Genomic DNA, 19,609 nt, shown 5'->3' on the forward strand with positions numbered 1-19,609 from the left:
GAAGTAGGAGACATAACAGTAGACAATAATATTTGCATACGGTATTCAGAGATTATGGATTTTTCAATGAGGGAGAAAGAGTAGATGTAATTGAATGAATTTCGCTAGCAGAATGGCTACAAAAAGGTTGCTAATGCGTTAGGTTAGTTGATCAGACTTTGGTCAAAGAGTGAAATAACTTTGATTGATGTAAAATTGTGTACAGACATGCATGGTCCCCAGATGATGCATCCTACTGACTTTGTTGATGCCCTAGCTTTTTCTCTTGCACATCAGTGGCATTCTTGTATTGACATTTGGAGCCCAACGCATTCATTTCACTCTCAGGATGAATTGTTATAACTCTAGTGATCTCTTAATAGCAACGTCACCTGGTCAAAATTTCAATTTGTCTAAAACCTTGATGTGTATGATAATACCTGGAAAATCATTGATATTCCCATCAGCCTCAGCTATACTATGTGTTAAGGGTTAATTGGCTAACATGTTACTCTTAGATGTTGAACAGTGTAAACATTACACCTGCTATCGAGCAGCATCATTGTTATGTCATGTTAGCATGCTCATGTTAGCATTTAGCTGAAAGCATCAGCGTGCCCGAGTACAGCCGCACAGAGCAGATGAAACCAAACGGTGTATTTTTATACATTAAAAACATGTCTAGAGATGATCTTTAACAACCAATTCAGCATGTGTTTCCTTTATAAAACCACCAACTGGTACGCCTTTATTATGAATATATATTTTTTGACATTTCACTTTCCTCGCCTCCTCGTCTCCGCTCCTGATTCAGTAGCAGCAGACAGCTGTGTCAAACAGCGGAGGAACTTTTGACATTGACTGGGAGTGACGAGGCAGTGCAAGCAGATGTCTTCCTCTTTGCTTTGGGAGAAACGGCATCCTTGACCTTGTCGTGGCTAATTTTAGGGCCTGGCTTATCACAGCGCCAATGTTTATATCTCCCATTACACACACTGTCATTACAGGAGGGACATGCTTGTAATTATGGGTGCATTCTGCAGCCGGGAGGGTGTTCCTGGGGGTCATGTGCATACCTCGCCGTTTACTCACTTAGAATATGCTGCGGTGTGTGATTTTAGTACATGCACAGGCTTCCTCAAAAGCACGGTTTATTGCTAGATTCTTGATTCGGACACAACCCCGCGACCCTTGCATACACGCACTGAAAACACACACAAACGTAGTTGGTCCCTCTCTCTGTGGTCATCAAAGCTGTGGAGCCTCCTTTTTCTTCACCCACTCAAAGACACTGCAGGCTTTGATTATCTTGGAGCTGCTCCTTTCTACCTGTCTCCATGTTAAAAATGGGTCAGTATGTTTTCGTCTCTCAGCCGGTCTTGGATGTCTTGGCGCCTGAGCCAGTGTGCCAAACATGATCCTCACAGCTGGGTGAACACAGGAGAGGAGGGCAGCGCGAAACACTGAGAGATTACCCCCCCCCCCCCCTGCCTGCCAAATCTCTGTCCTGTTCAACAATGCCTTTTTGTGCGCGAGACTCATTCATGCAGAAATACAAACGCAAGGACACAAATAAACATGAAGAAGAATTTCCAAAGCACACATGAGCATCCCAGGGGTACGGATGTGTGTGTTGTTTGCATATGTATGCTCATTTAAAAACTGTAAAATCATTGAAGTAGGAGTTTGGCACAGAGTGTGTCATGGCAGAGAGCCTCCACACCCAGGTCTGCTGTAGTCAACATAAACACCTATCATCCCATTAGATTAAATGGCGACCATGTCAGTTGTTGGGCCAGGCTCCAATCATTGACCCCATCATATTTCCTCTCCTCACGTCTCTCTCTCTGTAGCTCCCTTCTATATTTCAAAGCTCTCCATCCTGTAGTAGTTCATTCCCTGCATTTCACTCAAGGCCACCCTTTATGGCTCGCCGTCGCTCTCCGCCTCTTCTCGCCACACATTTTATCGTCAACAGCAGCGATTGAAGGTATCAGTTAAATAACAACACAACGGGGAGATGTTAAATATGCTGAAACATTTACACAAGGATCACAGCCGTGTAAACAGGGAGCCAGTGAAAATATAACATAATTGGACAGAGTCAGTGCGGCTATTGATTGTATCGGCATTGTCTGCTGCTCTCTTTCATGTGCGAGAAATCTATGTTCACTGAAGTGCAGTACTTCAAGGTTAACACAGCACTAATAAGGCTGCTATCGCATTATGGATTTATACATAATGGTTGTTTTTTTTCCAGCTACTGGATGTGAAACGTTGGATAGTGAAATGAAAACATGCTTCTTGCAGTTATGATTAACAGTAATTAATTACAATTATACATGGTATTTATGGTTGCAACTAAAGATTATATTCAGTATGATAATATTTGCTGATTATTTTCTTGGTTTATGAATTCATTTGTTTGGTTTGTAAAATGTCACAAAATAGAGAAAAATATCCAAAATGATGAGTTCAATATTAGAATGAAAATATGAAAATATATTTCATTTATAATGATATAAAACAGAGAAAAGCAGTACTTTGGCGACGCTTAAATGAAAGAATATTTTGTGTTTTTGCTTGAAAAATTTGATGATTAATAGATCTAATTGTTTCAACATTTACATTACACTTAGCCACGATTGGAGTGAAGACTGTAAATTGACTTTAATTGTCACTGCACATAAAAACAATGCTTTGTTATATTTTAAGGTTGTTGAGTGGACCTTTCTCACTTTTAATAATTTCTCTCTCTCCTCCTCCCGCAGGCGGAGTTGACGGGCATTAAATGGCGCTGCTACACGTTCCGGGGCAGCGGGGAGTACGGGCCGGTGATCTCCGCCCCGGCCCAGGACGACCCAGTTCTGCGCAGCTTCATGCGCTGCGTGCAGGCCAACCTGCTGTGTGTGTGGCGACGCAAGATCAAGCCCGACGCCAAGGAGCTGTGGATCTTCTGGTGGGGCGAAGAGCCCAACCTCTCTGATGTCATTCATCATGAGCTGGAAGGTGAGAAAGAGAATGAAGGAGCTTCCCTCTTCTATCCATCGCAGTTATTTCTCATCCCGTCTTCTCTTCAACTTCTGTTATTTATCTGAAAGTTTAGGTTAGGGGCTTGTGCACGCTGTTTAATTTTATGGTTGCTTTTTATTATGTTGCGTTGGATTAAATAGACTGAGTTATTACATGGATTACCTGCAGTTTTAGCAGATTGTATGTAAAACTGACTTAAGTAGTGAAATATGTGTTATTTTATAGCATAACAAAGCGCCTGCATGTTATACAGGAGCTGTATTGTCTAACACAGGGCAGCGTTCAGTATTATGTAGATTCAAGCTGTTTAGTCTGCTGCAGATTCAAGCTGCGTGCTGTTTGTTCAAGATGTGTAGGGTGCATTGATCTAGTCCTATATTTGAGCCTCATATAGCACATATCTGAATTGTGTTTGCTTTGCAACTCAAGTGTTTATATGCTGCTTCAGGACTATCACTATGATGAAGCACACAGCAATAGGAGGAGATTTTTTTTATCACTACCATTTTACAGTGTGTGTGAGTGTGTGAATGTGTTAGTGAAAATTACACTAAGATATCTCACTTGAGAGAGAGAGTGCTACTGTCAGCACTATTGTCCCTATTTATAGAAACATTTTCATTATCTCACTGCGCACGTGTGTAGAAGTCTAACATATCGACTAAGCCTCTGGAAGACAGGGAGAGAGGAGGAAACAGGAGAGGGATTATATTGGGTTTGGTTTAGCAGAACAACAGTCAGGAGGAAAAGAAAAACAGGAATATTGGATGGAGAGGTTGAAGCGATAGTGAGAATTTCAGTCCTTAGCTCTTAAAAGCTGTCTTGATGTGAAAAGGCCTCACAGGCACTGCAGCAGATATTTGACAGATGGTCTTACTGCTGTTGGGGAGAGCCCGTTACTCAGACTGCACCAGGATGTCTAATAGAAAGATACGGTGTACATTTCAATTGAGTTTTCTTGGCATCACTAGCAGACACTAGGCTAACTTATTTTTTGGCTTCCCAGAAAAATCCCAAACATCTAAAATATATCTCTAATCATGTAATAGCAAACATCATCCGACTCTGATATGAAATGCCCCTTTTAGATCATTTTATTCTGTAACGCCCACTGATCTTGAAAGAACCACAGAGGATGATAGCGAGCACAGAACACACACAGAGTCAGTGTGATGAGCACATAGTGGCAGGATTTGGGCTTCTAGAGCAAAACATTTATCAAAAGAAGACCCATAACAAGTATGTAGCAGTATGACATTTTAGCATTACCTCACCAATGTGTAAACTGTCACAGCTGGCAGCCTTAACTGTCAAATATATATCCCTTTGAATAGCACATTGAGATCTAATAAAGTTAATAATAATCTCTGCTTATCTCATTATATTTTTACAGCTATTGATAATTTATGGTTAAAGATGTCTCAAAGGTCTGTCTGAAGGATTTATATCTTTATCTGCAGATCCTGGAGATGTACTAATTCTCAATTTAATACATTTACAATGAAAAAAATCAATTAATATAAGTCAAGACAAATCATTTTAGGGGGGATATCATTTATAAGAACAAATTATTACATTTGAAGGCTCTGACTTTTGTAAATTTTGACATATTGTCTTTGTCACTTCTGCTGCTGGTTTTCTCATGTAATTTCATATTTTGCTGATTACATTATTGATAAAACAATTAATGAAATATCAGAAAATTGGGAAAAAATGTCCTTTACAATCTCCTTGAGTTTAAGTTGATGTCTTCAGATGTCTTGTTTTGCCAAAATATGCAATTGAATTCTCTATTGAGAAGCTTGTTTGAGATTTTTGGTTTGAAACATGGCTGAATGTTTTGAGACTGATGAAACTCAAAATATGACATGTGGACATTCCTGTCTTTGAATTCAAAGGCTATTTCCACTAATTTAATATCATACTGGGCTGCTATGGAGAGCCTATGTTAGTGTGGAGGGACTCTTCAGGAGGATTACTATCAAATACACACATGCACACTTACACATGCTGCACACAATTATGATGATAAGATTTCTTTACTTCTAATGTAAAATCTAAGGTTTCCCTCTACAGTCCCTAATAAGCAGTGAAAATAGCACTTGGGATGTGAGAACGAGTTGATAATTGTTAATTAAAGCTGGATTTCCTCCAAATTAGAATCAGTTGTAACACAGGGACTCTCTGTGTTTTAACGAGTCTTAAGGAGCTACACACCTGAATTTCTATTTGCTGCGGGAATGTTTTAAGTGTTAGATTTCTCCCCCTTATGTCGCCTTGACTTCTTCCTCTCGTCTCTCTCCCCTGTGTCAGTCTGTTCCTCCTGTGATTACTCCCTTTGGTCGTCACTTGAAAAAAAGCTATTGACATGTGCTACGTAACCTTAGATGCTGTGTATGAAAGCAGACGTGAAATATTGGAGCTTATATCTTCAGTTTGAATGCAGCGTTGCATATTGTGGAAACATTTTTTCATCACAAAATAGTTGCGTAAATATTTTATTTTTTTCAGATTCGCTTTGCTCTGGTTCAGTCCTGACAGTCATTTGTGGGGACTGTCGTGTACTTGTACTGTACTTGTGTACAATTTTGAGGTGCTTGTACTCGACTTGAATATTATAGGACTAATATTTTATGCTACTTTTACTTCTACCTACATTTCAGCGGGAAGTATTGTACCTTTTTCTCCACTACAGTTATTTGTCAACTATATTTAGTTTTCAGATTAAGATTTTACTTATAGACACATGGTAGTCTTACAAAATACACTATGCTATTCGATATTAAACTAGTATTTATTTGATCAAAAAGCAGTGTCTTGGGTTTTGCTTAAAAAATGATTCTGAGTATACATTTGGCAGTCACAGTCACATTCACATTCAAAATGCTTGTTAAATACAGCAGTCGACTCATCATAATGTAGTTTTCAGTTTCACTTTCTCCTTCTTCTCTTTAAAACAAAAAGTACTCACTGTCTTCCTCAATCTTGTTCCCATTCTGCAATATATAGAATCTAACGGGGGATTTTCATTTTTGTCTGTTGATCTAAGCAAAAGGAGAAGCCAGTCGTAACAAAGGAACAGCTGTTATTGCTTATATATGTCAGATTCATATAAGAAATTGTCACGTTTTTATCATCCATTCTGAAATGCTGATTTACACACATTTGACTTAACAGCTAAAGCTGTCAGCTTGTCAGGCACATTAAGTGTGAATGATCAGCAGGTTAACCATGTTTGGATTCAAATAGAAAATATTAAAGCACTGTAAACTGGCATGTTTTAAATTAGCTGGCTGAATGTTGACTACCAGCCGAGCAGTGAATTTTTTGTGTATTCGTCACGTAATGTTAAAGAAGAGGATGTTGTGTAACATCCCTTACACAACATTAACAAAACGACAGCCCATACAATTTTACAGTCAGCAAAAAAAATTAGCTGCTTTAATAGCTATTTCTGATAATTATAACGCACATTAAACGTGTCAAAATTGTTGAAATAAACATATACCAAGCTCAATAAAGTCCCCTCATGCTGTTTTTTAAAATAATTCAATGTAGAAAAATACAACCTCATTATATTTAATGTGCATTCATTAGTTTTCAGTATACCCGCCAACAGCAATTAGACAGATATAAAAAAATAAACAGTGTTGTGACCTGTGAAACTGAGATGAGTCTCACATTTACACACAGGCTGCACTCCAACAGGTGGGATTATGGGTAAATTTAGTTCATGTGGAAGAGAGAGGCTGCAGAGAAATGTGAGGTCGATTTAGAAGAAATTTTGTTGAAGATGAGAGGACGGATAAACCTGCTGACAGGTTACAGGAACACACAGAGTAAGGCCTTCACAGTATGTATTAGTACGTATAATGCCTTTATTTAGAAATGATACAAAGTTTATCTTGTTCTGTAGCTGAGCACACCATTTATTGAGCTACTGTGATATTATTTAAATCGGCTACAATTAAGTCCCACATTAAAGTTGGAAAGAAATGAAAAATGCTTTTTAACTCTTTTACATCTTTTTACTTAAATTTACAAAAATAATCAAATTTACAAAAATCAATCTTTTTGTATTTTTATATAAAAATCCAGTCTTTTTTTCCTGCAAAACAAAATTTGATGTTTGCTTACGTTACTTAGTACAGACCTATTTCAACCTATAATGTCATGACATACATCAATCAATCGATTGCAGCTTTTAGCGACAAGGGAGGTGTGTAGGGAGCCACAGTCCTCTGTAGCTCAATATCACGCTACATGCGAAGCCCGCCCACTTTTTTAGCCGTCCAATCAAATGCATCTCTCAAATATTCTGTTTCAATGGGGAAAACGTTGTGAGTACAAAATCTAAAGACCCTCTAACCTCCGTTTCATGTGGCTGTACAGTTAGGCAGGTTGGGAGGATACAACACTATCAGTGCTGCTAGAAAATAAGATGAAATGCAGATATAGTTTTTTTGGTTACTATTCATGTAAACATGGTAATAAGTTTCAACAGTTTAACAAGTGCTTCACCTCTTTATATTTGCAAAGCTTGGCAGCTGCTGTCCATTACTAAAAGCTCATCGTCATAGAGACAAAGACCTCTCCTGCTCTGGAAGTCCTGCGAACTACACCGCTTTTCATTGGCACCAAGTGGCCCATTTGATCTTTGGCTGACTCCCCCTGAGTCAATTTGATTTCATCACAAACGCTGCTGCAAGTAGAGGAAATAACCACAATCAAATCTAATCAAAAACCGTATGATTATGGTGGCTGTCGTGATGGAGAAGCCATGAATCCTACAGCGTGACAGCCCTGTAGAACTGTTCTAGTCTAAATAAATCATGCCTTTGAGATCATGCCAGCAGTATGAGCAGCTATGATCTAGTGTTACCTCTCTGCTCCTCTCTCACTATACTCCAGCACTCTCTCATATTGTCTTTGGTTCAGTGATAAGTGTTTCAAATCATATGGCATTGGCCTGAGTGTATGTGGGTTAAGTACAGTTTGATAGGAAACAGGATTAATGTGTGGAATGGGCTGAGTCGTCAGCATGTTGCCAGCACAGCCAGACACAAAGTGACGTATTTTGGACATGAGTCATAAATATAAATGCAAACACACACACACAGAAGCACGCATGCAGGCTGTCTTTCACAGACACACATAACTGCAGTAGTCATACACGCACACAATGCATAATGTATGAATGTACATACAAACTGGGCCTTGTTAATCCAGCAGAAGCTTGACATATTCTGTAGCTTTGTATCTACCAACATGGCAACTGCAGTTATGTAATTATTGACAATATCGGCTATACTGAAACCACAACATTTTACTTAATGTCATCCATCGAGATTCTATGATGACTTTCATGTATGAAAGAGATACATTAATTATTGGCTTGTCAAAGTAGGCGCGAGAGCCTTTACATTAATATTATCATAGTGATGGCTTTATTCTATGGAAATGTAGCAATACGCCATGACAATGAGCCAAACGCATCTTATACCAAAGGTCTGGCAGTAACGTTATCATTTACACTTGTTCTTTTTATGCTACGACATGTCAAACTATCTGCCATGAAAAAAAGACAGGTTTGAAGGGCTAGTCAGTAGGCTTTAAATTACACATTTAAACTGGAAATCAAGAGTGTAAACAGAAAGTTAGAATTAAAGTGTTTCTGATCTGAGAGAATAATTACTTTAAAAATGTTGGCTGCATACAGATAGACACAGTCAGCATCGATCACACGGATCAAAGACGGGCACAAATGATAGCTCACGTAGCCTTCAAAGTACAGATGTAATTCATCCCCTTTAAAACAAATATAGTGTGGTGTACATATATAGCCACCATTTAGTTTTTTTTCCCGTTTGTATTTTATCTGTTGTACTAGCTGGAAATTCAATGACAAAGCTGTAGCATTTTTTTACGATCAGATCACACAACATACAGAGTCTAATACAAGGAATGTAGTTGCTAAAACAAATAATGTTTAATGAAATTAACAAAAATAGCCTATTTAGATGTACTGGAGTATTGCAATAAGGTATTAGAGTTTGTTTTGATTGTTTCTTTAGGGAGTCAACTACGTGTCATGCTAAACTGATCTTCAGGAATTACAGGATTTATTTTTTTATGTTTGCCTGGATTTTCTCATGACTCACTTTGTGGTACCTATCGAATATTTCTCTTTTTGTCTGTGTTGGACATACACGTCTAATTTGTTGTATAGGAGGTTTGCCGGATCACCGTTTAACGTAACTCCATTGTCAGTAAAAGCAATTAAAAAAATCAATAAGAATCAAGATTTAAATGGAAATGAAAAATCACTGTTGGAAAAAGCAATCGGAAATAATACATTTTCTTCATTACTTACTATTTTCCATACACTTCATCTGTTAATTTTCAAATCATTTAACTTAGACTGCAGAGAGGAGCTCTCTTTTCAGTGCTCATCACCTCTACTGGAGTTCCCCAGGGTTCACTCCTGGGCCTCCGCCTCTTCTCTTTCTAGTCTCCAGTCTTTGGCTCTCGCTTCACATCACATAGCTTTTCCTGCTGCTCTGAGACCAGCAACACTCTACCTTTTACTTCCTAACCTCTGACAGCTGGGACTGTGACACATGGGGACTGGTAAAGTTTCATCTCAGCCACAGAGCAGTGTTCATCTGTTCCTGCCTCCCTTACGTCTCCAGTCGGATGCGTGTCCACCACCTTTAGCTCAACCTTGACAAGACTTTGCTGCTGTTTTTCTTTGGCAAACATCTTAGCAAGACCTTCCTGTCAATACTGACAACACTGCAGTGACTTGGATAACAAACCGCTCTGTGAGTCCGGAATCATAGCCATGATCTGAACCGAAGATATCTCCCAAATGAGACTATCCACAACCCCATTATAGAATTTTCTTAAGTTCCTATATCTCATCCAGCTGCAGCCAGTTCCTACATTTGTCCTGTCGCATTACTCCTGCTGTACTGCCTTTCAAAACAAAACTCATACTGTACTTTGAGGCCATGACCTAGACTTCTGTCCACGCTCTCTGTTCTGGTACAATTGTCCAATTATTTATCCCTCTCCTTGCAGTGGCCTTCCTGCCACCATTCCTCCCTGTGGAGGACTGACTTTCCCACCTGAGTTAGATGAGCATGAGTCATTACCTCGTCTCCATAACAACTTCAAAACCTATTTCTGAGTCATATCTCAGTCTTTTCTTGCATACAAAATGGTCTAGTTTTGATAAACCTCTAACCATTGTTTTGCCTCTACCTCTCCCAGGATTTCAGTTTCAAAGGAAATTAAATATGCCGTTGTAAATGTTAGAAGCTCAGTTGGATATGCACTTTATAGTATTTTCCATTCCCAGTGTACAAAAATGTGTAAAAAACAATCCTAAAACAAAGCTTTCATTACATTTGCAGAAGCCCTTTATCATAAATAAGGACTCAGCGAGTAATAAGTGTAATGTGTGGTGTGAAAGCATTAAACCCTACAGCAGCCCTTGCAGTGGGTTGGTGACTTAATCATTTCAAATAATTCCGCTTTTGCACTCATGTGAAATTACTCTGAATGAAAATGATCGGCTAGATCACTAAAGTGGAATTGTCAGTTTGGTTTTTCAGTGCACAAATACTCTCAACTCCCAACGAGACAAGATTACAATAATAGGATTGATTATGGATTGCTGAGGAGTGTGTGGGTGCAGCGTTATCTAGTTAGGAATATATCTACAGCCGAAAAAACGAAGGGCTGATGACTTTGATAACACCATAGGCGGTGCTCCTGTGTGCCACAAAAACAGCGTGTGGTCAAGGTGAATGCAGGAGCAAGCGTTAGAGAGCCATTCACTTAACACTCTGCTGTGTGTATCTATGCTGTATGATCAGAATAATTTCATTTGAGGTTTCTGAAATATATTAATATCATGCATCAGACCCGTGTCACATTAAATTAGTGTTATTTTTCATGGGATTTAGGATTTAAGATGTCTTGCCTGCAAAGTAAGGCTCCCAATGGAATTATCTCTATATATTTTCCTTTAACCAAGAGCCAGCCTTCCACCACCCTGAGTTTTTCTTTTCTTTCTTGAAACTGTAGTAAAGCTGAGAGGAATACAAAGTAGGGGAAATCCAGCAGAAAAAGATTGTGACTAGAATCAATCCTAGCTGGGGGTGAATGTTGTTCCAGAGACAGTCTTAACCACCCTGTCTCAGAGAAATTATGTGCATACTTAATTTAAGAACCAAAAAAAACAACTAAGAAGCAAGGGGATGCAGACAGAAGAGAGATGATTATCCCTCACCTGCAAAGCACATCGTTCAGGGTGTTTCTTCTGTCATCACAGTTACCAGTCAAAATAAGAGCAAGTGAGAAAGGACTGATTTAAAGAAACCTATGTCATGCATATCCATTATCAGCTCAGTGGTTGGCTGGTGCAACAAAGATATGTGAACAACAAGTGGATTAGAGCAGCAATGCTTATGAGAAAATAATCAGAGATAATGGAATTAACAGAACAGAGAGAGGGAGTGAATTGGACATGACTTCAGGCACTGGGTTTAAACAAAACAAAACCCAAACAACTCTGCCAAATATGTATGGGAGCATCTCAGACTGTCTGTCTTCTGTGTTAGAAAGCTGCAGCTGGCTGCTGTGTCCTTCATAAACAGAGCTGGTTGCCATATTTTGAAAGCTGGAGGGGTTGTGGAGTGTGTATGCACACACCATGACAGCTTTGTGTGTGTGTGTGTGTGTGTGTGCGTGTGCGTGTGTGTGTGTGTGTGTGTGTGTGTGTGTGTGTGACTGTTATCATGTTGTGTGTGTGTGTGTGTGTGGTGTTGTGTGTGTGTGTGTGTGTGTGTGTGTGTGTGTGTGTGTGTGTGTGTGTGTGTGTGTGTGTGTGTGTGTGTGTGTGTGTGTGTGTGTGACTGTTATCATTCCTTGTGTGTGTGTGTGTGTGGCTTGACTGTGACTGTTATCATTCTCTGTCTGTGTGTGTGTGTGTGTGTGTGTGTGTGTGTGTGTGTGTGTGTTGGCAGAGGTCGCAAGGTAATTGTCCTGTGAAAAAACGTTTGCCAAATGTGTGTATGTGTAGCAAAGCGCAGGAAGGAGGGCTAACCTCTGCCTCCATCTGTCCACGTCTGGCTGTGAACTCATAATCTGGCCTGTGGAGACAAACCCCTCTTCACTACTTGCCACCTGCTTCAGAAATACAGGTTAGATTGAGGTTATTTCTGTTATGGATCCGCTGGCGAGGATGCTACGTTAGTAATGTGCCGTACATAAGTGTTCTTGTCCATATCCATATGTTTATTTTAGGGACTCTTTATTATTCAAAAATGGATCAAAACCAATCTCATTTTACATTTGCATTTTACACTCTGAGCATGTAGCTCTAAGTTTCATTCAGGGCACCTTCTGCTGTGCGCAGGAGCAGAATGAATACGTTGTCATGTGGAGCATTTCATGTATTTTATTGAGAAAGTGTTTGTTGTTTACACCAGAGAAGTGTTTGATTTGTTCTAATTATGTGCACCTGACTGCATGGGCGGCTGTGGCTCGGTGGAGAGCAGGGTCGTCCTCCAATCAGAGGATCGGCGGTTCGATCCCTGGCTCTGGCAGTCCATGTCGATGTGTCCTTGGGCAAGACACTTAACCCCGAGTTGCTCCCGAAGGCTGTGCCATCGGTGTATGAATGGGTGTGAATGATTAGAGAGACCCTGATGGGCAGGTGGCACCTTGCATGGTAGCCCCTGTCATCAGTGTATGAATGGGTATGAATGGGTGAATGATTAGTAATGTAAAAGCGCTTTGAGTGGTCGGAAGACTAGAAAAGCGCTATACAAGTACAGTCCATTTACCATTTACTGCATACCTGTTTTTTTTTTTTAAAAGAGGCTGGGCTGTCACAGTCACTTAGAAAGACTTGTTACTATTCCGCATAACAAAAGAAAAGATGCAGCAGATGGGAACTTCACATTTCTACCAGTCTACCTTCAGAACTACAATAGATACGATAAAGTATTAAATTAAAGCCAGGTATGTAAAAATGTCCATCCTCCTCAATTAAAGCATTTAAAAGTCTGTCTCCTTAAAAGAATAGTGTGAGTTTTGACAAAGACACATTCTAAAGTGTAAACAAGATTTACGGGGAATTAAGTGCTGAACTATTTCTTGTCTCTGATGGTTGCCTGGCAACCTCACAGTTTTTGACAAAACTCCAGAAAGTCCCTGCACCCTGTCAAGAAACTGTGAAACATGTTTCCACTTAAGTTTTTCTGCAGATTAAACAAACAAGATGTTACTAGAGACAGATTTGTAACATTGTACGCGACGACGATAAGTAACAAGAAATTGCAGCACAGAAATCTCACACTAGCTTTTGGGTTAATTTAGAAACTGTGTCATCATCATTATATTGTTGGGCAATCAGAGAGCACTGACAACTCTATAACGTCCCACTCAGTCTGTATCTTGGTCACAATTGATTAATAATGACGAATCTAGGGCTTCCTTATCATCACTATTTATCAGTGATAGGTGTTTGAGTAAAAAAAAAAAAAAAAACTAGCGGCAAATATATTCCTATTAGATTTTTTTTTTTAATTTTTTTTTCAAAATATCGATCAGATCTGAACAGTTCCAGCCTTAAGAGTCAAGTATTTGTCGGGCTATATAAATAACATGTATATCAGTGAGTTTTAATGATGCTGGTAGGAGGATTAACCTTTGGACAAAGCTAGTCTCACTGCTTTACTCCGTCTCTAGTCTCAAGCTAACTGTCTGCTGGTTGTAGTTACAAATTTTAGTGGTATTGATTTTCTCATTTAACTCTCATTAAGAAAGCAAATTAACAGATGTTCGAAAATTGTCAAACTATTCCTTTAAGTTTGCTATTTTTTATTTTTAGAGCTACAATTTATAGCAACCCCTTCATACAGTGACAGGTATTTGCACCTTTCCACCTGAAAGCACTATCGTATCCAGTCGGTGCAGTGCTGCCACAATCTTCTATTTACGGCCCTCCTCGAATCAGTGACGGATTAAGTGTTTTGCTGAAGTGCATCTCAGCAGCAGTTGTTAAGTGAATGGAGACTGGTGTCCATTTCACCTCGCTGATTATCTCAGCCAGGATTCAAACTGGTGATCCTAATGTGTCGCCTCTTCTACTGTGAGCTGTAACCAACTGATCATTTTAATGGTGACAGTGAGCAGCTGAATATACTGTGTATTGTGAAATCTAACCTTTACGGTTATATTGGGGCTGACATATTCTCAGGGCCATCATAATATGTAAAACTTTTAAGATCTGGGAAGTAGTTGGGAGTTATGATGTGTTTTATGGTCCCATCTCTCTCCCCCTTTACTTCTCTTTGTTATTTTCCCCCTTCACTCTTCTTCCGTCTCCACCAACCAGTGTAACTGATATCGTCATAATGATACCATACAATGGTAAATCAACCAGCGAAGAAGAAAATCAAGTGAGATTGTCACAGACGATGCTCCAAAATCTCTACAGCATTGCTCTCCCTTTGCTAAGCATTGTGCCAATGTGTTCCCTGCATGCACAGCAGAAATGATGAGGGGTGTGTGCAAACACGTTGAACCGATCCTCCCAGGATGCACTTTGAATACTGTCAGACAGAACAGGTGCCAGCGAGCAGACAGAGAAGTGTTTCCGACCTGGTAATGCGGTTGAAAGTGGAAATTTCTTTGCACACAGGCTTAGTTAGGAAACCATTTAAGGTTATGACTTGTAGTCATAAAGCAGTGAATAGGAAGTGAATAAAAGGCGTTAAAGATTAACAAGACAAGGGCCAGGCGGGTCAATTAGGGTAAAATAAAGCAGGCAGGAAGTGAATAAAAGAGAGCAAGTGAAACTGAAAGACACCCCAGTGAATTTGGAAAAGGTATTTTTCTTTGGGTTGTCTCAAATATAAATTGTTGAGAACAGCAGCCTAACATTTACAAGTACAAAGCAGATAATCATCAACACTAATCCATAGATTAAATTATTTTACTGCATGTTGCACTGAGATGTATCCCTTTACTGATGAAAAAAAGAACACCTCAGGTTTAAACCTTTATTTAATCAACTGAACCTTGATAATACTATTTATTAGAGAAAATGTCCTCTAATAATCTTATTTTAAGCTCAACAAAGTCCATCCGGATCTAAAATGACTCTCAATCCCCTTTTTCTGTGTCAACAAGTTTTACTTGGCATTCATTCTTTCCTCTGACGCCCGCCTCTTCCAGCCCTCCTGCTACTCCTCCTCTTTTCAGGCTTTGTTGTGCTTTATATTTTTTTCTCTCCTCCCTTGTTTTTGGGGTTGCTTTCTGTGATGTTAGGGTGGCGAATGTCTGCGAGCACGCTCAGTTCCTTGGCAAATAAAAGGTGGGGGTGTACGGTTGCCAATCATGGCCTACTCCTTCTTTTTATTCCTTCAGGGTTTGTCTTAGGAACAGCTCTCAGAAGCAAAACTCAAACAGCGGGAATGAATAATTAGCCTCCCAATTTTTCCTTGAATCTGGAACTAGGTCGCCCGGCTGACACATGTCTCAATAGCGAACAACCTCAGTGAAAGAGGGAGACCTATGGAGGTTATACGATCCCCATAAAGGACTGCTGCTTTACCTACTGAGAGGGACACAGGCTGAGAGGCAGAGAGAAGACACAAGCATTTTACTTTTTTTTCCCTGTCTGGCTTTGGCTTGTGAAAAAGTGAGTCACATGTGGAAAGCGGCGATTCCATGATAGCAAAAAAAAAAGAAAAGAAAACATGAGCATGAAAAAAAAAGGGGAGGAGGGGCAGGAATTAGAAGAAGAGGGAAGGGGGGAGGACAAGGGAGAGATGCTTGTAGTGAGAGGGAGAAAGGGAGGGGAGCGTGCGTATGACGGGAATTCATGCTTCAAAAAGAAGAAAAAAAAGTGGCTTGTTGGGAGGGAGAGAAGAACATCTGCGATTTCTCTTTGGGCAGTTAGATATGCAGTTGGTTTGTTGTTCTGCATGCCTCTTTTTGAGGTTCCTTGTTTGCCATCCTGCCAGCAAAAAAACATCATACACGTATTTGGAAAATTGGTCACTTCCAGTTCACGTTCTTCTCATCTCAGATCTGTTAGAAAGGATCAGTGTGTTCATAGGGTTATGCCTACTCTCTGGCTGAATGGACACATGTTCAGTTTGTGGTCACAGATGTTCATCCAAATACGAAAAAATTAGCTTGTGGCGGAAAATCCCTTTATCCGACTTTTCCTGGATGCATGGGGAGAGGAGGGAGAGTGAGCTAGGAAACAAGGACCGAAGAAAGCAGACCGAGAGCCGAGGAAAAAATTGCCTCAGTCATGTTTACTTGTCTGTGAATTTGTGGGGCAAGAACCGAGAATCTCTGATTTCCTTCCCGCCTCCTCTTTTTCTCTCCACCCCTTGTGGGTTGTCAGGGCGTGGTGGCCTGTGACCCCCTGACCCTGCACTGTGTGTGCGTGTGCGTTTGTGTGTTAGTGTGTGAGAGAGAGAGAGAGAGATGAGATGGTATGGTAAGTTTCCCAGCTGCACGGAGAAGGGGTGGGGGTGTAGGTTTTTTTTTCCTTCGCAAGCTTTCGGTTTTGAAAGAAAAGCCGCAAACTGAAAGAATGAGAGCTTTGTGTGTGTGTGTGTGTGTGTGTGTGTGTGTGTGTGTGTGTGTGTGTGTGTGTGTGTGTGTGTGTGTGTGTGTGTGTGTGTGTGTGTGTGTGTGTGTGTGTGTGTGTGTGTGTGTGTGTGTGTGTGTGTGTGTGTGTGTGTGTGTGTGTGTGTGTGTGTGTGACAGTGACACAGAGAGAGATGGAGGGACTAAAAGAGCAACGGAGAAAGAGAGAGTAGGAGTGTGGAAGAAGTAGACGGGGAAAGAAGACAGACTGTGAGGGAATTAGGAAGTGAAGGGAAACGGTGTTAGTGTGGTGAAAATAGTGAAAAAGTTGAGGGGTGGGGCAAACTGAGATGGAGGGTGGAGGGAAGAACAAGGAAGGGAGAGTATGACATTTCTGTTTGGCGTTTAAGACAATCAACACCCTAGTGTTAATTCAGAATACAGGTTTATAAGAACGCCTTAAAACAAACGACTGCTTTCTTTCTGTTTACCTTTGAGGCTGCATGTTTAAGTAAGAAAAGAAGGAATCCCGTTCCTCAATCTTTTTTATTGGAAGATTTGGAACCAAAAAAAAGAGAAATGTGCTGCACACAGAAGTCGTTCAACTCAGACTTTGAAATGTCTCCATGCATGGAAGATTAATGTTTGAGCTACTGTAAAGATCGTGGGCTGATATTTATGTTGCCTCAGGGCATACATTTCTATTTCACATTTAAATTCCAAGTGCAAGTACATTTCTTTATTCATCAGACAACTCTCACCCACAATAATCTATGTGCGATAATAAAAGCATACTGATAGTACAGATAGTAGAGCGTGGGTCAGACCAAATCACCCTTCTTTGGATAGAATAAAATAATATATACTGTATATATGGGCTAATATTTTTTTAATTTGGTTTGAAACATGTTTCTGTCTGCTATAGCACTCTAATGTTTTTTTTGTCAGAATTAAGGATCTAAGGACAGCAGGTGTCATGCTGTGTTTTGTAGAGATTGTAAATCCCTTTGAGGCAAATTTGTAATTTCTTATTGCGGGCTACATAAATAAAATTGACTTGTACTAGTAACACAGAGGGAGAGTTAATTCTCTGCTCTGGTAGACAATACTCTACAATATCTTTACAGAGACAATAGAAGATAGTTAAAAATTAAATAATAAAAAATACTTTGAGATAAAAAAGAAGAAGAAACAATGAAGCATGCTGTTGTTTATATAGATATATATAAATAACACTCTTGCAGATCTTATTACAGACTTTAAGATTTTGCTTTAGGACACAAGCATTATGATGTGCAGACCACACCGAAGATGACTCTAAAACCTCAGCTATATATATGTATAATAAATGATTGAGGATTAAATGGAATGAATGCTGTTGTTGTTTCCTTCGATCCTCCTTTTTGAAGACGAGCCAGCTGCCTTTGATATCTGCAGTTTGTGAGGCCTCTCAGCTGCTGTCAAGTGACTACAACGGCCAAATTGATTTTCTCCCCTGGCGTTTTTTATCAGCAGCATAGAAATGCTGATTTTGTGCTGCACTACCCACACAATCAATGTCTCCCCAATAGCCAGCTATAGGGACTTCAGCTGTTTGTTAAAACAATTAGCATTTATGAAAATGTATTTTTTGGATACTGCAATTCTCTTTTCTGCTAGCAAAAGCTACATGACAGAGTCTAAATGTAGTCACGCACTTCAATATGTACCGTCCTTAAAATACTTTACTTAAACACAGGACATAATAGTGAATAATCCAAACAACAAACTCCTGTGCTGAGAATGGAAGCTAACGCACTAGTGCCCAAAACTGCAGTTTAGCTAATGGCCACTTTTGGCTGGATCCAAAAGCAAGTCAATCCCCATGATCCTCCATGTTAAAATCCAGAAATAAACATGTCTACAGCCTGGTATAAATAAGGTTTTTGTTTCTAGCTAAGATCCCTGTTCATGACAACTGTACTGTGTTGACATATTATATTACTCACCTGTTTAAATTGTAATAAGGCCGCTTTGATTGACAGGTGGGTAGCGTCTCAGGTCTAGCTCAACCGGCCCGCCTCAGCACCGCCACCGATCCGCCTCTTTGTGCATTTGTTGATTAGCTGGGAGTTCGGCTGTGTCGTCACGGCGATAGGCGGAAATTTGAGCTTCTCAACGGCTTTTCAGAAACCTACGGGCGACGTCATGGACACTACGTCCATATTTTGTACAGTCTCTTGACTAAACTTTTTGTACTTTTTTAGTAACTTTTTGTACTTTTTTTGTCCAATGTTGTAACTAGTTAGGATTGAAATCACTGCCTGGTGATGCCACTGAAATTAATTCCTACACTCTTTTTACGATGGGCCGTTCTTTCATCATCAGTATGTGTTTATCCTTGACCCTCTTTAACCACATTCGGGCTGAAATGCCAGAAAAGTCTGAAAGAAAAAGTTTTTTGTCATAAAAAACCCAGATAATTAGACCTTGTGAGGCCAAAAGCAGAAATGATCATTTCTGAGTTTGAAGCAGGATTCGCACACAATTCTGTGGAAACTACTTTTGGTTTGTTTGTTCTTTTCCTTTTTGGATAAGACACATTTTTCTGCAAAAATGCTAGATAAAGTTTAAATAACACAAACGTAATTATGTACAAAATGATACATATATATAAAAAACTCCAGTGTGGTTAGGGAAGAAAGACAATATGGATTAAACTGAATCAACAGTCAATGTTAAAGCATCTGATTTCTCATTCCATTAGATGTGTTGAACATTTTGTTTGTACAACAGTGCACAATTGAGTTGTAATGCCAGACTCCACTCAAATTTGAATTATGACTGCAACATGCAGCATGTTGATAATATATTGTCTTTTAATTTTACATCTTATCAATAAAGCCATATGTGGTTACTAGATATTAAGGATTTGTTTGATAAATTGCTGTTTTATAATTTATCTCTGCGGTGCTTTGCAAGACTCCACTGA

General features: G+C 39.6%; 1 protein-coding gene across 2 annotated transcripts in view; it reads left to right on the forward strand.

Moving 5' to 3' along the window:
* LOC129102444 (mediator of RNA polymerase II transcription subunit 13-like) overlaps positions 1 to 19,609 on the forward strand; it is a 73,933-nt gene that overhangs the window by 14,577 nt on the left and 39,747 nt on the right. For both annotated transcript variants that reach the window (XM_054612604.1, XM_054612602.1), the window contains one exon: positions 2,751 to 2,988. In XM_054612604.1, coding sequence (XP_054468579.1) covers positions 2,751 to 2,988 — 238 coding nt within the window. The remainder of the gene's footprint in view (positions 1 to 2,750; positions 2,989 to 19,609) is intronic.

This window comes from Anoplopoma fimbria, chromosome 14, assembly GCF_027596085.1.
Source record: "Anoplopoma fimbria isolate UVic2021 breed Golden Eagle Sablefish chromosome 14, Afim_UVic_2022, whole genome shotgun sequence".
Taxonomy (NCBI): Eukaryota; Metazoa; Chordata; class Actinopteri; order Perciformes; family Anoplopomatidae; genus Anoplopoma; species Anoplopoma fimbria.